The sequence below is a fragment of the Chinchilla lanigera genome, unplaced genomic scaffold (assembly GCF_000276665.1).
Source record: "Chinchilla lanigera isolate Chin_1 unplaced genomic scaffold, ChiLan1.0 scaffold00035, whole genome shotgun sequence".
Lineage (NCBI taxonomy): Eukaryota > Metazoa > Chordata > Mammalia > Rodentia > Chinchillidae > Chinchilla > Chinchilla lanigera.
Window position 1 is genome coordinate 16,005,014 of NW_004955436.1, and position 18,927 is coordinate 16,023,940.

The 18,927-nt window shown below is 38.0% G+C and overlaps 1 protein-coding gene across 4 annotated transcripts in view; it reads right to left on the reverse strand.

The window, feature by feature from the left end:
- The window catches only part of Utrn (utrophin), a 506,964-nt gene that overhangs the window by 274,598 nt on the left and 213,439 nt on the right, over window positions 1-18,927 (reverse strand). For all 4 annotated transcript variants that reach the window (XM_005389232.2, XM_005389234.2, XM_005389233.2 and 1 more), the window contains 6 exons: window positions 18,418-18,579; window positions 17,848-17,985; window positions 11,711-11,902; window positions 10,611-10,783; window positions 4,458-4,608; window positions 2,643-2,818 (listed from right to left, as the gene is read on the reverse strand). In XM_005389232.2, coding sequence (XP_005389289.1) covers window positions 2,643-2,818; window positions 4,458-4,608; window positions 10,611-10,783; window positions 11,711-11,902; window positions 17,848-17,985; window positions 18,418-18,579 — 992 coding nt within the window. The remainder of the gene's footprint in view (window positions 1-2,642; window positions 2,819-4,457; window positions 4,609-10,610; window positions 10,784-11,710; window positions 11,903-17,847; window positions 17,986-18,417; window positions 18,580-18,927) is intronic.

Below are 18,927 nucleotides of genomic sequence, written 5' to 3' on the forward strand. Positions count from 1 at the left end.
CCGGGAGTGAGTCGTCGGTCCAAAGACCGGCGCTCCCCGCCCGAGGCTCCCCGTGCGCTAGGGGGTGATATATATTTTAAAAGGGTTTGAAACCTAAAAGCTTAATGGCATCATGATTTTTTTTTTGGTCTTTTTGAGACAGGATTTGGCTATGCAGTTCAGGCTGGCCTTGAGCTCACTTTGTAGTGCAGGCTGGTGTTGAACTCACAATGATCCTCCTGCCTCAGCCTCCCGAGTGCTGGAATTACCGGTGTGCACCACCATGCTCAGCCAGCATGATGATTTTTGTAACTGCTATAATTAGGTCCTGGTTAAAGAACTGAATGTAATTTTTTAATGAATTATATTGTGTCATCCTTGACAACAATTTACATTTTTATGCATATGCCTCTTTTTAATCATAAAAGAAAGGATTAACATAATGATGCAATACATATAAAAAGGCTTAATACATATTTATGAGTCAATAATATTTGAAGGGGACTATTGTGATGCTTAATGAATATCACTATAAAACCACAATTTTCAAGTATCCATCAGAAGAAAATACTACTATATTATTAAAAATAAGTAAAGTCAACAAACTGTTAAGATTGTCAATACTAAAACAGGTAATGTTCCTTCTGTATTGAACAGAATCTGACATTGGAAACCTGCAAAATATTAATATGAACTATTCACTTCCAAAAAAAGATTGGAATTTAAATTTCCAATATTTCATTATCATGACTAATTTAATACTTTGAAAACAGAAGTATGAAGTCAAGTAGTATTATCAAGTGATTTCAATAAGCCATTTTGGAGTCACCCAACATTTTCACTGGCAAACCGGCTAAATATAATCTACATTATAAATGTTATCCTTAAGAGTAAAACTACATTATGCACTCTGTTCAAACAGTAGCTAACAATTGCTCGTTAAGGAATAACACCATAAGTTGCTATATTGTGCAGTTCGCTACACACAATACCAAAACAAATGGAGCTGTGTGATGCTTCCCAGTGACCCTGATGACTGTATGCATAAACCTCTCAAAGTTCCACAGTGCTCCCCATGTAAGATAGGCTACAAACCTGAAGTGAAGTCTGACATGAATTTAGGAAAACAAAATGCCTTTAGACAAAATCTATTGGGGAAGAGGTTTATTACCCATTGCACTTCCAAAAAATGAGTGAAATATGCATTAATGTAACCTTGCTAGCTTTAGGAGCATTAGTTACTACACACCACAGTGAGATTTTTTTGTTTAAAAATCTTTAGGGGTAATTTCTGCATTTATGGTTAATACCCTCCTAGCCATAAGTGTATGCTTTTCATCAAGAAAGCCTAGCAGTGAGATAATTACAAGCAAGAAGGCCCCTCCATGCAAACCCATGTGTATGGTTTAGAGTCCCTGTGGTACCTCCCCTTCCGGTCCTGCCCTGGGCCCCTGAGCCCACCTCTCCCTCTCATTTCTTACAAACCTCTCACAAAGCCATGCTACTCACGCCTCCCACCTTTGCTCCTCCTTTTCCCTAGAAAGTAGCTACACTTTGTATCTGGACCTGAAGACAACCTCATAAACCTGGGTCATTTTAATATAATCAGAATAAAAATGAATGATAACATACTGATTACATTATAAAGGCGAGAAGTTTCATGATTACAGGGAACTGGCATATAAAGGTGCAGCAGAGCCTTTGATGCCAAGAGCAACCTAGACCAACGCAGACTCAGTCAGGAAATGAGTGAGGGGGAACCTGACCCTAAACTCAGGTGAAGACTTGAGGTCCCGTGTTCTTTCAGCTAAATCAAGTTATCCCCATCATCGTCACACCATGATAAACAGAAACCAAAAGAATCAAGGTCTTCTTTTTTTCACATATATGCTGAGTAGGAAAGTGAGACTTTATGAATAGTCTGAAAATACCCATGTTTGCAGAAGCCCAATTCATAACAGTTAAATCTTGGAAGTGGCCTCTAAGTACATCAACAGATGAATGGATACAGAAAATGCGCTACTCACACACAGAGGAGCACTACTCTGTATAAAGAGGGATAAACTTGAGCCATCTGTAGGAAAACGGATGCACCTTGAGACCATAATGTTAAGAGAAATAAATCAGACACACAAGCTACGTATCACAGGATTTCTCTTACATGAGAAACCCAAAATATAAATGAAGGGCAAAATAAAAGACACATAACAGGAATTAGGGGACAGATCTTTTACAAACGGAAAGGAACCAAGAGATGGAGGTAGGGGGAAAGAGGATGAAAAAAAAAACAACTAAAATGTTATGCACATGGACCAACTCCCCACGAGGAATATCATCATTATGTATTGTAAATGTGAACTAACAAAAAGTAAAATTGAAGAAAATTTTAAAAACCATAGTAGGGGCTGGGGATTTAGCTCTGCGGCAAAGCACCTGCCTGGCAAGTGAAAGGTCGTGAGTTCGATTCCTGATATCGGAAGAAAAACAAAAACAAAACAAAACAAAACAAAAGCCGTAATGAGGAAGGAACACGACCGGTGCAAGTCTCACAAACAACGTTTGTCACAATGTCAGATGATAAAAGAACTTTGAACGTATGGGATTGTACCTTAGATTCTACCCAAAATGCATCACTCTGCCTCCAGCGACTGCCACTGACTCACCTGGGTTGCTGTCCCTTCACCTGGGCCAGGACCGCGCTCCAGCGCTTGTTCAGACCCGCCAGCTTGTCTCTCAGGAAGCGCCCATCTGCGGGCGGCAGCTTCTGCACAATCCCATCCCCCAGCCGGTTGACCGCTGCCATGCTGAGCTGGTGGCTGCTGATGCCCTCCTCAAGTTCCTGCAACAGAGGACAAGTCAGCACGCATCTCACCACTAGGCGACACTGTTCCGACGCCACAAACCCACTCAAATATTGTATCATCCATTAAAGCCTCAGAGAAACAAATTCTTGGAGGGGTATTTTACGTTCATGGAAAAGGGTTGTTAGAATTACTTAATTACATTCCAGAGAGCAACACACTGAATGAATTCTATCTTGAAATGAAATCCACTCTCCTGAATGCCATCAGGCAAAAAAAAAAGGAAAATAGGACAGTCTAAAATATGAAACAAGTGACATTGGGCACGATGGCACACATTTGTAATCCCAGCTCTTGGGAGGCTGAGGCAGGAGGATTGTTGTGAGTTCGAGACCAGCCTGGGTTACACCGTGAGCTCAAGGCCAGCTTGAACTGCATAGCGGGACCCTCTCTCAAAAAGACCAAAAATAAATAAATAAATAAAACAAGTGACCGTTGTTTGTATAAAAGCCAAAGCATCAATCATGTTTGATTAACGTGAATTGTGCATCTTCTTCTAAACAAGTGCTTAAAAGCATCTCTTAAAAAAAAAATTCCTCCCATATATTCTCATGTCTGGCCATACATAAATAAGCCTCAATGTGCATTTTATTGAGACATTGTTTCACTGGCTGACAAATTTTTAAGTAACAAATTAAAGGGATGTTTAAAGTCAAATTTAAGCTGCAATCTGTAATTCTAAAACATACAGACAAAAAAAAAAAACCAACATACAGACAATGTGTTAACATGTTTATGAGAAAAATAAAAGCATTCTCTTTTCATTCCTCATGCGGCCCCTACAGGTAATACATTTTAAAATTTTAATAAAAAACATTTTTTAACATCAGTGCAATTGAAATCTTGCTTTCTTCCTATCATTATTTTTAGACTTAATGTTATCAGAAGAATTTATTTGGCTACTGTGTTAGATTTTTCTAGACTGAACTAAACTCACACGAGCAGCTGCCCTGCCACAGCTCAAGGATAACTTACTTTTATGGTAATTTCCTGTGGTACATGAAAAATGAGATGCCTATGTACTGAAGGACATAAAAAAGGGGCAAGGCATGCATATATTTTTCTAGCCTTGGTAAGATCTTGTGTAGACAATTTTACACATATAACTTTCAATATAAAATTTCAAAAGAGGAAATTGTTAGCACGGCTCGGTGGTGCATACTTGTAATCTCAGCTATTGGAAAGACTGAGGCAGGCAAATCTCAAGTTCAAAGCCAGCCTGGGTGATTTACCAAGAATCTATTTCAAAACAACAAATGAAAAAGGCTGGGACTGTAAGTCAGTGAGATTCTGGGCCCATTGCCCAGTACCAGGAGAAAAAAAAAAAAATAAGAAAATTGTTCTTAAACAATTTTTAAAATAAAACTGCTTCTCACATTAGCCATTAAACAGTATTTTCTTATTTAAACTTCTTTAAATTCCCTATTGAAGACTATACATGACCAATTTCTCCTAAACCTCTGAAGCCAAAAACTAGGCCAAAAATTACAAATTATCTATCTACGCCCAAAAAGTTAGTTCATGTGGTTCTTACTTCTGCTACCTGTCTTGAGGGACTCACGGTAACACACCTGCAGTCCCTTTGACAGCACACTTGCCTGTGACAAACACACTCACCCGCTGATGTGTCCTGGCCTTCTCCAGATCCAGGCTGCCATCAGGAGCACAAGTATCCACCAGAATCTCTTCCGCTTCCGTTATCCACTGCGTGAGGTCATTAAGGTCACAGTGGAACTGTCTCCATTCTTCTATGGCCCTGTCGAAGTGACTGCAGGGGAAAAAGAAAGTCAAATGGGTTTCTAAATGCTCCAAGAGTGCTTATAAGCATTTATGTTTTTCAAAAAAGAAAATTTAAATTTTATTTCAATGAACATTTTCCAAATGCAGTAAAACCCACAACTCATCACTCTGTAACCAATGTTCACAGTAGACTAGAGTTCATCAAGCATCCTGTCAAGAGCAAAGCAATCCGCACACACAGTCACCCCACTCTCTCCCCAGGCACATGTACGTGCACATATATACAGACACACACATGCACACACACAAACACACACACATATGCGCACATATCCCAGGGCATCTTTTCATGAGAAAAGATTTAGCTTCCTCTGGCTTGCAAAACAAAGCTTCACTAGTTATGCACATGTTAAACCACTCCACTTTATATACTAGGCATTTCAACATGGTGAAAGATATCATGAGTTACTTATTTTCTTAGAAAAAAAATATGCTGTTACACCCATACACATTCCAAGGGGCTGACTACTTCTAAATTTCCTTGCACTCTATTGACTCTGTGTTAGGAACTCAGTTCTGTCCACTACCAATTCATGTGCTGAAGCCCTAACCCCCAAGGTGACAGTGTATTTAGAGACGGGCTTTTAAGGAAGTAATTCAGTGAGGGCGGAACCCTGATCTGAAAGGACTACAAGAGGAGCAGGAGACCGCAGAGCGCGCTCATGTAGGAATGCAGCGAGAAGGTGGCTGTCTGGAAGCCAGGAAGAAAAGCCTCAGACGCTAATCCTGCTGCTTCTTGCTCTTAACTTCCAACCTCCAGAACTGGGAGGAAATAAACGTCTGTGTTTAGGCCACCCAGTCTGTGCACCTTCTTATAGGAATCACGCAGTCTAACGTGCTCCATGGAAAGAGTAATCACGAGTGTCCCATTTACCTAAAGACAGCAAGAACAGAGTTTATGCAAAGCACAGGTGAGACAGTGAGATAAAGGGCTGTGGAGGTTGTGTTGAAGCCTCTCTCAGAGAACAGATAAAGAAAATACTGTAGTACTTGTATGTTTGGAATACACAAAATAAGAAGAAAAAGAAAAAGGCTCATTGAATAAGAACCTAAGGAAATTTTATTTATTCACCTATTCAATCATTCATTCATTCATTTATAAAGCAGCGGAGAAAGGAGAGGTTTAAAAGACTTCAGAAGCAGTGTGTGGTGGTGCATACATGCAATCCTGCACTCCAAAGGCTGAGGCAGGAGGATTACACCGAGTTCAAGGCCAGCCTGGGGTATATAGTGAGTTCAAAACCAGTCTGAACTATATAGCAAGACCCTGTCTCAAACAACAACAATAAAAACAAAAACGAAACAAAACACTCTGCAGTTCTAATAATATTAATAAAATGTTCATTTATATAATAAAAGTGTAGTTTCATTATTTAAAAAATGATTAAATGATCACACTGACATCACTAATCTCTCTAATGCTTATACTGCCTTCTTGCATAAGAAATTATGTTTAGAATTTAGCTAGTATTTGTTAACTGCACACAGGGAAGTAACACGCTTTTGGGCACGAGGAAAATAACATTTCAAACAAAGTACGCTGAGGTGGTATTGCAGCGACCTTAGTGTGACTGGTAAGGCCATACACGCACAACCACCACAACGTCCAGTGTTTTAGACACTACAATACTGAACAGGTAATGCTGGTAAGAAGGTTGCTCCAAAAATCTAAAGGCTTTGAGAACATAAACATTAAACGTAGAAAAGATCAGTAGCACTATTAATAGAACTTTAAGTGTCAAACAAGCCTAAGCAGCATAACTATAGCTTACATTGAAAAGAGTTCCAAAAATGGGGTCATCGGGCCAGCTTTGCAAAGCCATCACCTGCTCTCTACCCCAGCCTGCACAGAGGAGAGGCACCAGCAAACCATGAAGGCCTGTGGACTTCCACACGGTAGAGAACCTCCAAAGTTCAAGCCTTGCTAATCCTCCCCAACCTTTCTTTGGCTCTCAACTAGAAAAGAGTTTGTGATCTCTAACAACCCAACTGGCCTTGTTGTCTTCTCATCTCACTGCAGCGCCCCCACCTAAAGATGGGTGCCATCACCTACAGAGGTCCTCAAGCCAGGGACATGGGGCTGCTTTGTACTCCTCCCCCTTCCCTACTCCAGGCTCCTCATCAGGGCCCCAGGCTAGAGATCCGACCACTTATTCCTCATATTCTCCCCTCGCCGTCCCTTCCATAACTACTGTCTTGTCAAGCTGACATCATCTGACAGTCACAACTCGTCTCTCAGTCTCGTCTTCCAGCAATCTATGCTGTAATCAATAAACTGTCGGCCCCTTGGTAAAATACTGCAATTGCTCCCTGCTGGCTTCAGACTAAAATGAACTGCTTACCACAACACACAGGTCCTGATTTGAGCCCTTTCCACCTTCCTGGCTTCATCTCATTGCTGAGAGTTCTAGGTCTCCTGAACTATTTACTTCTGCTCAAACACATCGCACTCCTCTTAGCTATGCCCTTATGTAATACTGAATTCCTCCCGTCCCTTCACCTGACTAACTTCACAGCACCAAGCAGTCTGCCCAGTTCTACCAGGGTCCTTGGCCCCCTGTACTGTCCTTCCCATAACCCTGTCCACTGTCTAACAAGAACATGTCTACTTCTTTATGCCATATATCTTTACACCCTGAGAAAGAGACCATATCCGCTTGTAATCCTTTACATGGGCCTCTCATCAGCAGGCAAACAAATCTTCATCCAACTCATGATGCATGAATAAATGGATGGGAAGGTAGACAGAGAGGAGAATTCTTTCTGCAATAAAAGAGAATGGCAAAAGCTTTTTAAATGATGTAAAAAGAATCACTGATGGAATGAACAAAAGAAACTACGCTTGGTAGAGGATGGAATTCTGAGTATAACTGAGAAAAAGGAAAAGGAAAGAAAGTGAAGAAAAATTTAAACATGTGTGAATTGAGCCCCCAAAAAAACCCACTTATTCTGAACAATAAGGCCAACAGAGAACACTGTTAAAAAAAAACTACTAAACTCAAGAAAAGTTAGGAATTGGTTTATCCAGTAAGGAATGCCATAAAGAAGGCAACTACCTGAGTGGAGATTTCTTAAGGAAGACACACAATGGCCCTGGGATTCAGGATAGGAAGAAAGAAATATCTGAGTGCAAGGAATGAAATATGCCAGACAAAAGAGCACTGTTTCCTGTTCCTGGAAATATGAACGTGGATACCTCCAATCACCACAAAGTAGCCCCAGGAGGTTCTGACAAAGGGGCTGCTTTATTTTCACGGTATCTACCATTCTTCCTCTGAAGCAAACAACCAGCTTGAATGGCAGGAGACAAAGCAGCTCAGAGACCTGGGATGGACAGTGACCGTGGTGGCCTCCCTGGCATGCTGAAACTCTGCACAAGGCCCGTGAAGTACCGTGGAATTCAATCGAAAGCATGGGAGAGCAGGAGGAAGCCCTCATTTGCTGCTTGTGACAGGTGATTAAATAGAGCAGAGCAAAACAGATGTGTTAGGGTAGCTTCCCAAAGTAAGAAGAGGAAAAACAAAGCAAAACTTGGAAATAAAAGTCAGAGCACAATCAATGCCTCTACGCACTTGGGCTACTAAAATAAGACAGCTCTCTGGCAGATACAACCAAGTAAACAAAGAAAATAAAATAATAAAATAAAAGATATGAGAGGCTTTTCCTACACAAAGGAAGATTTAAAATTTTGAAGATTTTTGTTGTTAAAATTTTCAAATTTTTCATGGAATTAATTATTTTTTAAAACAACATTTTTACAATCAAGAAAATACCACGTGTGTCTGCAGTGAACACTGCCGATCAACACACTTCTTGAGGTTCTACCGCAGCCAGATGCATAAGTGCAAACAGAAGAACTGAATACCTGTTCTATTCACAGTGCATACAAATACTTCCATATAATAAAAAAGGTCAACAAAAGCGATTTTGCATCCATACACAGAGTGTAGAAAAAAGCAACGCAACACCAACACTGCCAAAACAAAGAAAAAGAAGCACATGACTCTTTTGTAATAATCCTAATAAGAAAAGTTTCAACAACGCTCCAGACTTATCTCAGGTCATACAGAAAAGAGCCCAAGTTCATAGAACAAAGACTACATGCTGAACTGACCATTGTTCATGAATTGACTGATGAGATTTTACTAGAAAAAGACATAGAAAAACAATATAGACTTTAGAATAATTGTGGGGAAAGGAATATGGATTTTTACTTTATTGAGTGAAAAAAATATAATCCTTTAAAAATGAAAATACGGTAGTAGTTGACTAACATTATTGGTACAAGAAAGCAAAATTAAATGGAAACTGGAAATAGTATTTTAAATTAAGGTAAAGGAAATAACAATGACAAAAGGGTTATGTTTATTCAGGATAAAGTACTGAAAAAATGGTTTCTCATTTAAGAAAATGAAGCAAACTAGTGTTCAATATGCTGCACCAAAAGTTAGCTGAGGAACGTTTAAAAAGTAGACCTGCATACTCTACCGCATTTGTTCATGCTATACAACACAAGTTCAAGGCCAGCCTGAACTAAATAATCAAACTCTGCACCAAAAACCAAACCAAACAAAAATCAGATGGTTTAGATCATTAAATGTAAATTACAAACCAAGCACCAAAAATTGTTTTAAAAATATACCTATTTATGCTCACAGTGAAAAAGTGATGTACACACATATTGTTTCACAATTTTAATTAACAAAATCACAAGGAAAAATACTATAAGACATAGTTAGGTAAAAGTGAATTTTCTATATCTCAAAAACCACCATGACCAAATCAAACAGCATATGAAAAGCTGTGACTACTTGTGCAATAAACAAAAAATGTAAATGATTAATATCTTTAATGAAGAAAAAGGCTTTAGCACAAGTAAAAAAATAGTAATACCATGATTTAAAAATAAGCAATACTGGGTCCAGTATACATACTTAAGAATATTCAAGTCTCACTGATAAAGAAATGAAAATAAAATTGAGATGCAACCTAGCAATACAACATTGGCAGCAATCTTTTAAAACACCCTGGCCAATTTTAGCCAGGGCTCAAAAAGGACATATTTGCAAATATTGTCAGTAGCAGGGATACAGTAACCAATTTTATGAAGTAACCTCGTGCCTTAAAATGTTATCACTCTTCAGCACATCTGTCTTCCTCTAACAATCAAGCCTGATAAAATATAAATGAGGATAAGGTATTCATGAAAAGATAATCTCTAAATGTATGAAGAGATGATATTTTTGTAATGTAAGAAGAGATGATTTTTTTTAATCTATACAAAGAAAAGCCATGAAAAATATCTTTTCAAGGACTTGGATAGTTACGTGAAATACACTGGCTGAAACTGTTTAAAAAGATGAAGAACATGATGCCTGGTTTTTATGTCTCTAAAGTTTTCCAATGTGTTATTCTGCTAAATTTCCTTGTGTATACTACTTTATATTACACTATTTCATATCTCATTTGCATTCCCACAACATTTGGATCGACTGGCAAAAATCATACCAGCTTCTAGTTGTATCTATTAATAACCCTGGCCAAAATCTAGTAAGAAGGCTCAAAAACATCCTGTGAAGCCGAAGTCTACAAAAAAGGACTTGGGGTTATATATGGATTCCAATTATCTGTAGCTGTCGCTTTCCCTCACTGATATTAATCATCAAGTATGTAGAGAAAGTGAACATGAATGAAAATCCTTTTTTAAAATTTTGAAGAATAGGACATTATTTAGATAGTAACAATTAAAGGTATCCCCATATTATTTAGATACTATGCTATAAATGGTCAACCTCTATGTGATCAATTCCTCTTTAAGGAACTAGTCTCATTACAATGTATTAGGCAGAGCACATTATAAGGATGTGAAACATACTATCAGTGAGTGTCATGTATACATGAACATCTCTATGACCCATGGACTTGCAGGCATGTTTTAGGAAATTAAAAAGGAAATCGGCGTGCACATACCCTTTCCGATCATTGTACATTCTGTTAACTCTGTCCCACTTGGCATTCAGCTGAGACAACATATCCCTGATCTGGATGGCCTCGGGCCCAGAGGCTTCCAGGATGACATCAGGCTGCTTTTCGTGAACAATTGCGATCTGCTCTCCAAGCCTATCCAGTTGGTCTTTAATGGTCTAAAGACACATTGCCACACATTAGCAAAATCCAACAAAAAAACAAAAGGATCACAGACTGAAAATTTACACTGGGCAACACTGTTTTAAGATAGCAATGAAACATAATTATTGTTGCTCATGAAAACTAGCAACATTTAAATATATATATATATATAAAATGTATTGACCCAAGAGAGAAGAATGCAGTAATACTAAGAACAGGGAAAGAAAAGTCCTTGTTGATGTTCAAAGCGGCTTTTCGATAGGACATATGAAAAACTTTGATGACATCTTATTAAGGCCAGGAAGTGCTTCAAGTACTTGTATTTCCAAATATCTAATAATGCTACTTTAAATGATAAAGTGAGTTATGAAATCTAGAGAATCCAGCAATGACTTTATATAAATACAATCAAAGTGTAAGAGAAGACTTAAAAGAATTAAATATTTTAGGGGCTGGGGATTTAGCTCAGTGGCACAGCGCCTGCCTAGCAAGCACAAGGTCTTGAGTTCGATTCCCAGTACTGGAAAACAAACAAACAAAAAAAAATTAAATATTTTAGCTTACAATCAAAGGTGTCATTCCACACCTCAACACCAGACAATCTTAAATCATTATAGATGGCCTGATAGATGTATTATACACAAATGAAAATCAAGATTGTAAAACAGGAATATGGTCTCTGCTTATGGTGGATTATAAAAAAGTTTGATATTGCAAATAATTAATATCCATGCATACACGAAAATTCAGAATCACTTTTAAAAATTAAAATTGTTCTTTATATTTCTTTGGTGAGTACAGCAAAGTTTTATTACTCATATACATTATTAATTTGTTGGCATAAATTGTAAAGAATGCACACCATCTAAGTATTTAGGATAAATGTCTTGCTTCTGTCTACATTAACTGTAGTTCTTCGAATACAGTGCCTGGAGATTTACCTTCAGAGAGTCTTCCTGAAAAGAGAAATCTTCATAGACAATGGTATTTAGCTCAGGAACATTAAGGGATAATTCAACACCATCCATGGTAAGTAATATTTTGTTAATTTCAACCAGATAATCCGCAGGGAGGGATGATGATCTAATCCCAGAAGTGAGTTGACTTGTTTTCCTCTGTTGAATAGGGATTGACTATAAAAAAAAAAGTTCTTAAATTAATGCACATACTTTAAAACATCCTCAGAATGAGCTAACAGCAAAATGGGGGAAAAAATAGGCTATTTAGATCACGGCATTAAAGATCATGAATCAGAGTTAAGAATCCTAATTTTGTATATTTTAAACCTGTGCTGCTTCAGAAATCTTGAACAATCTTTACTCTAATTTTTATCTGCAGCCTGGCATTAAATAGCATAAAGAAGTTAATAAAAGGATTTTTGTTATTTTGGGTTTTTTTTTAATGAAAAACAAAACATATGTATATATAAGGATAGTTGGAATAGTGGTATTGCTGATGTCTGTGGTTTATTGAAAGGAACAGCAAATGCTTAAAATTTTCTTTTTCCTTGACCAATTTTGCACACTTAAATCTGGTAATCAGAATGACTGACCTGAAAACAACAATATGCAGTACAAGAACCCTTGTTGAACTCCTACCCTCTTGTATGGTGAAGCTCTGCATCATTTCCAGTGTTGCTTTTTTTATTACTTGTTAATGTCTTTGATTGTTTGATCAATCTTGCATTCTTATGTCTGGTAGACAGAGTACCTTCACTGAAGATAACAGCAGGTAAATGTAGCAATCACTGCTAATTCCCATCATTTTGTTTTGAGGTCATGAATCATTTTTGTTGTTTTTGTGTTGTTTTGATTTTGTATTCATTATTGTTTTGTTAGTTTTTTTTAATTTTTAAAATAAAAAAAAATAAAAGGAAGTTTTGTTGGTTTCTTTTGCAGTGCTGGAGGTTAAACTCAGCAAGTACTCAACCACTGTATTACAGCACCAGTATTTTTTTTAAAGATTTTACTTTGAAAAAGTCTAACATTTCTGGATAGCCAAATTTGAAGTAAGCCCACAGGTATCCTGATTTTATCAACAAATTATACTTATTGCTAATATTAATTTTACTATCTTAAAGCCACATGTTCCAATTTTAGTCAGAAAGCACTTCTAGACATACATGCATATGCCTAAAACAGAAAATTCTACTTTTAAGCAAATATAAAAGAATGCTGAAGTAAATAATCACCCTAGTACCAGTTTTGAATCAAAAGATGTTAAACACTTTATGACAAGAAATTTTTGTTTTAACTTTTCAAATCTTCATTTTTTAAAATAGGTTTCCTGTGGAAGAGCACAAAATGAAGCTCAACCCGTCTTCCACTTAACAGTAAGGACAGAGAAAACAACCAAAGGAAAGTCTGTGTGGACTGAACAAGCATTCCAAAGGAGTAAAAGAGCAACCGAGTCCTGCCCTCCAAAGTGGCTTTCTCATCCTTCCCTGGATCGGGCTGACCCTCCTGTTTCTCCAAGCCCAGGGATGGCCCTGAATGTGCAACTACTTAATTATGTCTCTCAACCATTTGATGCTTTAGTGCTTTTCCTCTTTAGCATCACTAGATATTGCTGTGGGCCGGACTTTTGCTTCCAATCTGCTCTACTGGATTCTGCTCAGAGTCACTTTTATACCTTATACCTTTATGCCAATCCAGGGATCCTGTACTGCCCTGTCTTGGTTACTTTTCTCTCGTTGCTGGGACAAAATACTTGACACCCAAAATTAAGGAAGGAAAGGTTTATTTCGCTTACAGTTTGTAGAGGTTTCAATCCGTACTTGGCAGGTTACAAGGCAGAGTGGCACATGGCAGAGGGTTACAGCTCATGGAGGCAGAACACAGCAAAGCAACAAGCACACAAGGGAGGAATGCCGGCAAGCAGCCTCTTCCTCTCTCTTACATATGCAAACTATCCACCCCAGGGCAGGTGTAGCTCTCACACCCGTAATTAATCAAACTCTAAAAGCCTGCCCCATGACCGCATGAGGCTTTAGGGGGACACACAGACACAAACCATGACATGCTCCCTTGTTATATAACAGGGCCTATTATTCTGCAAGGCCAAGTGGGCCAGAGGCTTTAGAATGAACCAAGGAGGTCAGTAGGTATCACAAATATGAAGTGTCTAGTTGGAAAAATAGTCACATTCATCAAGACTGGCTCTTCTTCCTGTCAGACAGTAAAGACAGCCAGGGACTCTCAAGAATCTTTACACTCTTGGAGAAGCCGGAAAGTGTTCAAGATGTGCTTTCTATACTCCCAAAATAGATTTTTTCCCCAAGAGAGTGATTAATCAAAACAGCATGGAAGAAGAAAAAGGTCCTCAAAATCTGGCCTAGACTTTACTTCGAGTGATTTTCTTTTTTACAAATTTTGTTATAACACAGAAACACATATATATATACTGCAGGTTGGTGCTGAAATGAGACAATGCAACCAGGCATGGCTCATCTTATTCAGCAAACTAAAGTCTGAACAGCTGAAGAAATTTAAATGAGCACCTTATAAAGTTTTCAAAGTTTTGTTTTTATTAAACTATAGGAAAAAACTGGAACTGAATAGAATTAACTATAAAGCAACTCTGTGAAGATAAGGACTTTTATGTCCCAAAACAGATTTATAAGTACCAAGGAATTACTGGGGATACCATTCAGTGCTACAGCAAGTGCCTGGCATGCACAAGGCCCTGGCATCAATCCCCAGAAGCACAATAAGAAAGTTACAGAAAAACATAGTATGATGTGGCCTAACAAGAATTTTAAATGGCTGCATGTTAAAGGTAAAATAACTGAAACATAAAAGTCAGTAATAAAATATAGCAAATATGGCAAGAGGTTAATATATTTATTTTATGAAGAACACATACATATTTAAGAATAGTAATAACCTAATAAACAGAAAAGGGCATTTAATAAATATTTCAAATAAGAAAATGAGTTCTATAAACTGGAGGTTCCTAATTCTGATTGCCCATTTGTTATGGCTTGTAGCTAGATGCCTCCCTGCAACAAAGCCTCATTCACCCATAGGTGGGGCTTTTCAGACCTGGCTGGATCTAGGGTACATGAAGATGGGTTAAAGGAGTGTGATAACTGGATTAGTCTACTGATCGGTTTTGCATGGCTCTGTGTGTGGATAAAGGGAAGGCTCACCCTGCATGTGGGTGGCACCATCCAATGGATGGAATAAAAGGAAAAGCAGAAGAAAGGCTGCTGCTTCCTGCCTCCCCTGCCATGGACTGTTTCTCCTCTCCCAGACTCCTCTGCCATGCTGCCCTGCCATGGAGCCAGCTGACCATGGACCGAACCTCTACAAACTGGGTGTCAGGTATTTTGTTGCAATAGTAAGACACCATTAGAATCATTTAGAAAGTTTTTAGATTTTTTTTTTTTAAATGACCACATCTAGGTCCAATCTGAAAGATTTAATTGGTTGAGGGATAGATTTGGGCATTACTAGTTTTTAAGCTCTCCCAAATGATTCAAATACTCATAGTTAAGAACAATATTGGTTTTAAAAACTACAGATTTGAAAAATAATGTATTCATCCTAAAGAAATAGACTAAAATACATTAACTGCAATAAATAATGCTACTGAAATAATTTAATGTACTTCTAATAGTAAATATTATTACTTTTGAAAAGTAAATTTATATGTGTATGCCTAAAAATTATTCCTATTTTGGGTAAGTAATAGCTTCTGTTCTGAGACTTAAAGATGAGTAAGATATAGCCTGAATCCTTAAAGAAGTACTTCTTTAACCATATCTAATGGTTTATTGAAAGGAACAATTAATGCTTAAAATTTTTTGACCAATTTTGCATGCTTATCTCTGGTAATCTGAACAACTAATTTGAAGACAACAATATGCAATATAACAACCATTGGTGAATTCCTACCATCTTGTTTAGTGAAGCTCTGTATAGTTTCTAATGGTTTTTTTTATTATTTTTTATTCTCTTTGATGGTTTGATCAGTCTTGCATTCTTATATCTAGTAATCTGAGCAACTTTGTTGAAGATAACAATACATGATATAACAACCACTGTTAATTCCTATCATTCTGTTTTTGAAACCCTGTATCATTTTTATTTCTGCTTTTTTTTTGTCTATGTTGTTGTTATTTTGTTATTTTTTTATTCTCTTTAAAATAAATTTTAAAAAAGACGACAAAATCCACTGCAGGGAATGGGAATAAAATTAGCAGGATCCTAGAGGTGCTAACGTCTATGGTGCGTTTAGTAAAATGTGAAGCAACCCAGTGTAGTTTTGCTACGTGGTGAGGGACACTGGAGTGAAGAGGTAGTAGCCAGGGGTCAGACTTAAACCTTGGTATAATGCTATAATGATAAACCATGTACTCAAAGCTCCTGTATTTTGCAATCTTTTTCTGAAAAGTTTCTTAGGAAAAGGAATGACAAAATCAGCCATAACTCTGAGGAAAAAATTCTGAGGAGCATGTGAAGGAAATGCCATAGAAAAAAAAAAAACTGGACATAAGAAAATTATTTGGTAACAATTGCAAAGACTAATAGAACACTGTAAGTCTGAATTATGGGAACTACCATGAATTAAGAGAAGTCAAGTTACATTTCCAAGTTGCTGTAACAAGCTGTTATGGTTTGTGCCTGAATGTCCCCCAAAAGTCTCATGCAGTCACTTGTGCTGGCTTTATGGAAGCAGCTGAATCTAGCTTGTGATTGGTTCATTGCCTATCTCTGGGATTACTGATGTGAGTGTTACACCTGTCCTAGGGCAGGTAGCCTGCATACACTAGAAGAGGGGAAAAGAGGCTTGCTCTGTCCCCCTTTTGCTCTTGTTGCTTTTGCTGTCTTCTGCCACCATGAATGGCTGCCTCTCAGCCCTGCCACCCTGCCTTGGAGCCAGATGATTATGAACTGCAACCTCCATGAACTGTGAGCTAAATAAACCTTTCCTCTCTTAGCTTTGGGTGTCAGGTATTTTGTCTCGGCAACAAGAGAAAAGTAACTAACACACAAGCCACTGGCAGAATAATGTCTAACTTCAAGCTCACACATATATCTTGCTTCACTTAGCCTGAAGGTTTTAGTTCCTGCATGACTTGGTACAAGGAACAAGGCATGGGAGGTACAACAAAAGGAGAGAATGAAGTTGAAGCTTCTTTTGGAGACACTGGCTAATTTTTAAGGTATTTAATGAAGACAGGACATAAGGTAGGAAACAGATTGCAGGGAAGGAGACAGCAGGTCCAGTTTGAACACATTAGAAAGGTGCACTGCACGTGGTTGGAGGCATCCAATAGGCAGTAAAAACACTGCAATCTCAAACTCCAAAACAATTAAATAAAACTGGTTCTACAAGGCACTACCAAAGGACAGACCCCTGGACAATACCAGCACCACTTACAACACAGCTAGGAAGATGGGCACAGGGGCACACACTTATCATCCCAACTACCTGGGAAGCTGAGGCAGGAAGATTGCAAATTTAAAGCCAGCCTGGGAAACTTAGCAAGACCTTGTTTCAAAACAATATGAAAAGGGCCAGGATGTAGCTCAATGGTAGAGCACTTGCTTGGCATGTGGAAGGCCCTGGGTCCCATCCCCAGCATCGCAGATAGTTGGGGGGATACAGTCAAGAAGATCCCCATTTAAAAGGGGTCTTATAATGAATCCTATTCTGGAATATAAATAGTGCATGTATCAGCCTCAAGAATGTAGTTGTTTGTGAACTAGAAATTTTAGTGAGATGGCCAAGACCTCCACATATGAAAAATAAAACTGAAGGAAGTCACATCTGAAAGGGATAAATTTCTTCTAGGTTTTATATAGGATCAGAAATTACTATAGTAATAGTATTAATCAAGTATATGTATAATGGTATTAATATAGTATATATGTATAGTATACATATAATAATAGTATATGTATATTACTATTTCTTTGAATTCTATCATATCCAAAAACGTAAAACACATTAGGAATGGGGCGATAATATCTCAGCTGGTTTAGTTTAAGCTGCCCACAAACAGAACATCGAACTTCTAAAAGCACGAGATAATTCATTTAAATGCAGCAGAGATTCCTCATCAACGTACCTTAATTTTGTGGTATCTTGTGTGCAACAGCAACAACTGCAAACGGATCTTTTCTTTCTTATTCTCCTCCATAGGCTGGTGTAGCATTTCTTCTCCTCTTTGTAGCACTTCCTCGACCTGGGCTCTCTCCTCATCCACCTGAACGTAGAAAAGAAAAATGTTAGTCAAACAATGAGCACAGAGTCACTAGTATAGGCTGCCAAATAGGAAAACTAACCCATGAAGCGCAAGGTTAAGTCAGGAGATGTGAATCTGAACGGCGAAACAATTCATAGTTCTCTTCAAATACTTTATTTTTGAAGTTGAAATATCTCAAAGCAAGTTAAGCCCAAGTTAGCTGAAGAAGAACTGTTAGAAAGCACGGGTTCTGCGTGTGTTTGTGTATGTGTGTGTGTTCAAGGGTAACATAAATCACTTAGAAAATCTGTCACTGACACTCAGAAAATCACCTTTGAGTGTCTTCAGTTATGCTTGAAAGGTTATACGAGTAAACAGTGTTGACACAAAAATATAATTAAACAAAAAGAAAACTGAGAACACTGTAGTTTTTGAAAATCTCCTTGGACAAACCTCTTCATTGCCATCACTGTGTTCCAGGTGTTTTTCCACAACTTTTATCATACTTTCTATGTCCTTTTCTAGTTTATCCAAATCAGAGAAAGGCGCAGCAGCTTTGAATGCTTCAGTGGTGACCACACATGGGTGTGATGAGGGTTCCTGGCCAATCAGCAACTGTCAAAGAAAAAGAGGTCTCTGAAAATAGATTCTCAGTGTGACTCTTTTTAACTCATTGGAAAGAGGTCCCGGGAGAGGAATTAACATTTACTTGAATTAACTTTAATTTCCCTCATCCGTATAGTGATAATTTTATTGATCTGTGCTTCTCTGAATTGTCCATTTCCGAAATTTGAAACAGAAGTGTGAGTGCAAGGAGATACTAGTCCACTCCTTCCCAGTCTGGTATCCCCATTAGTACTCTCATTGGATCTTCTTTTTTTTTTTTTTTTTTGAGACAGGGTCTCCCTGTGCAGTTTAGGCTGGCCTTGAGCGCACTTTGTAGCCCAGGCTGGTCTCGAACTC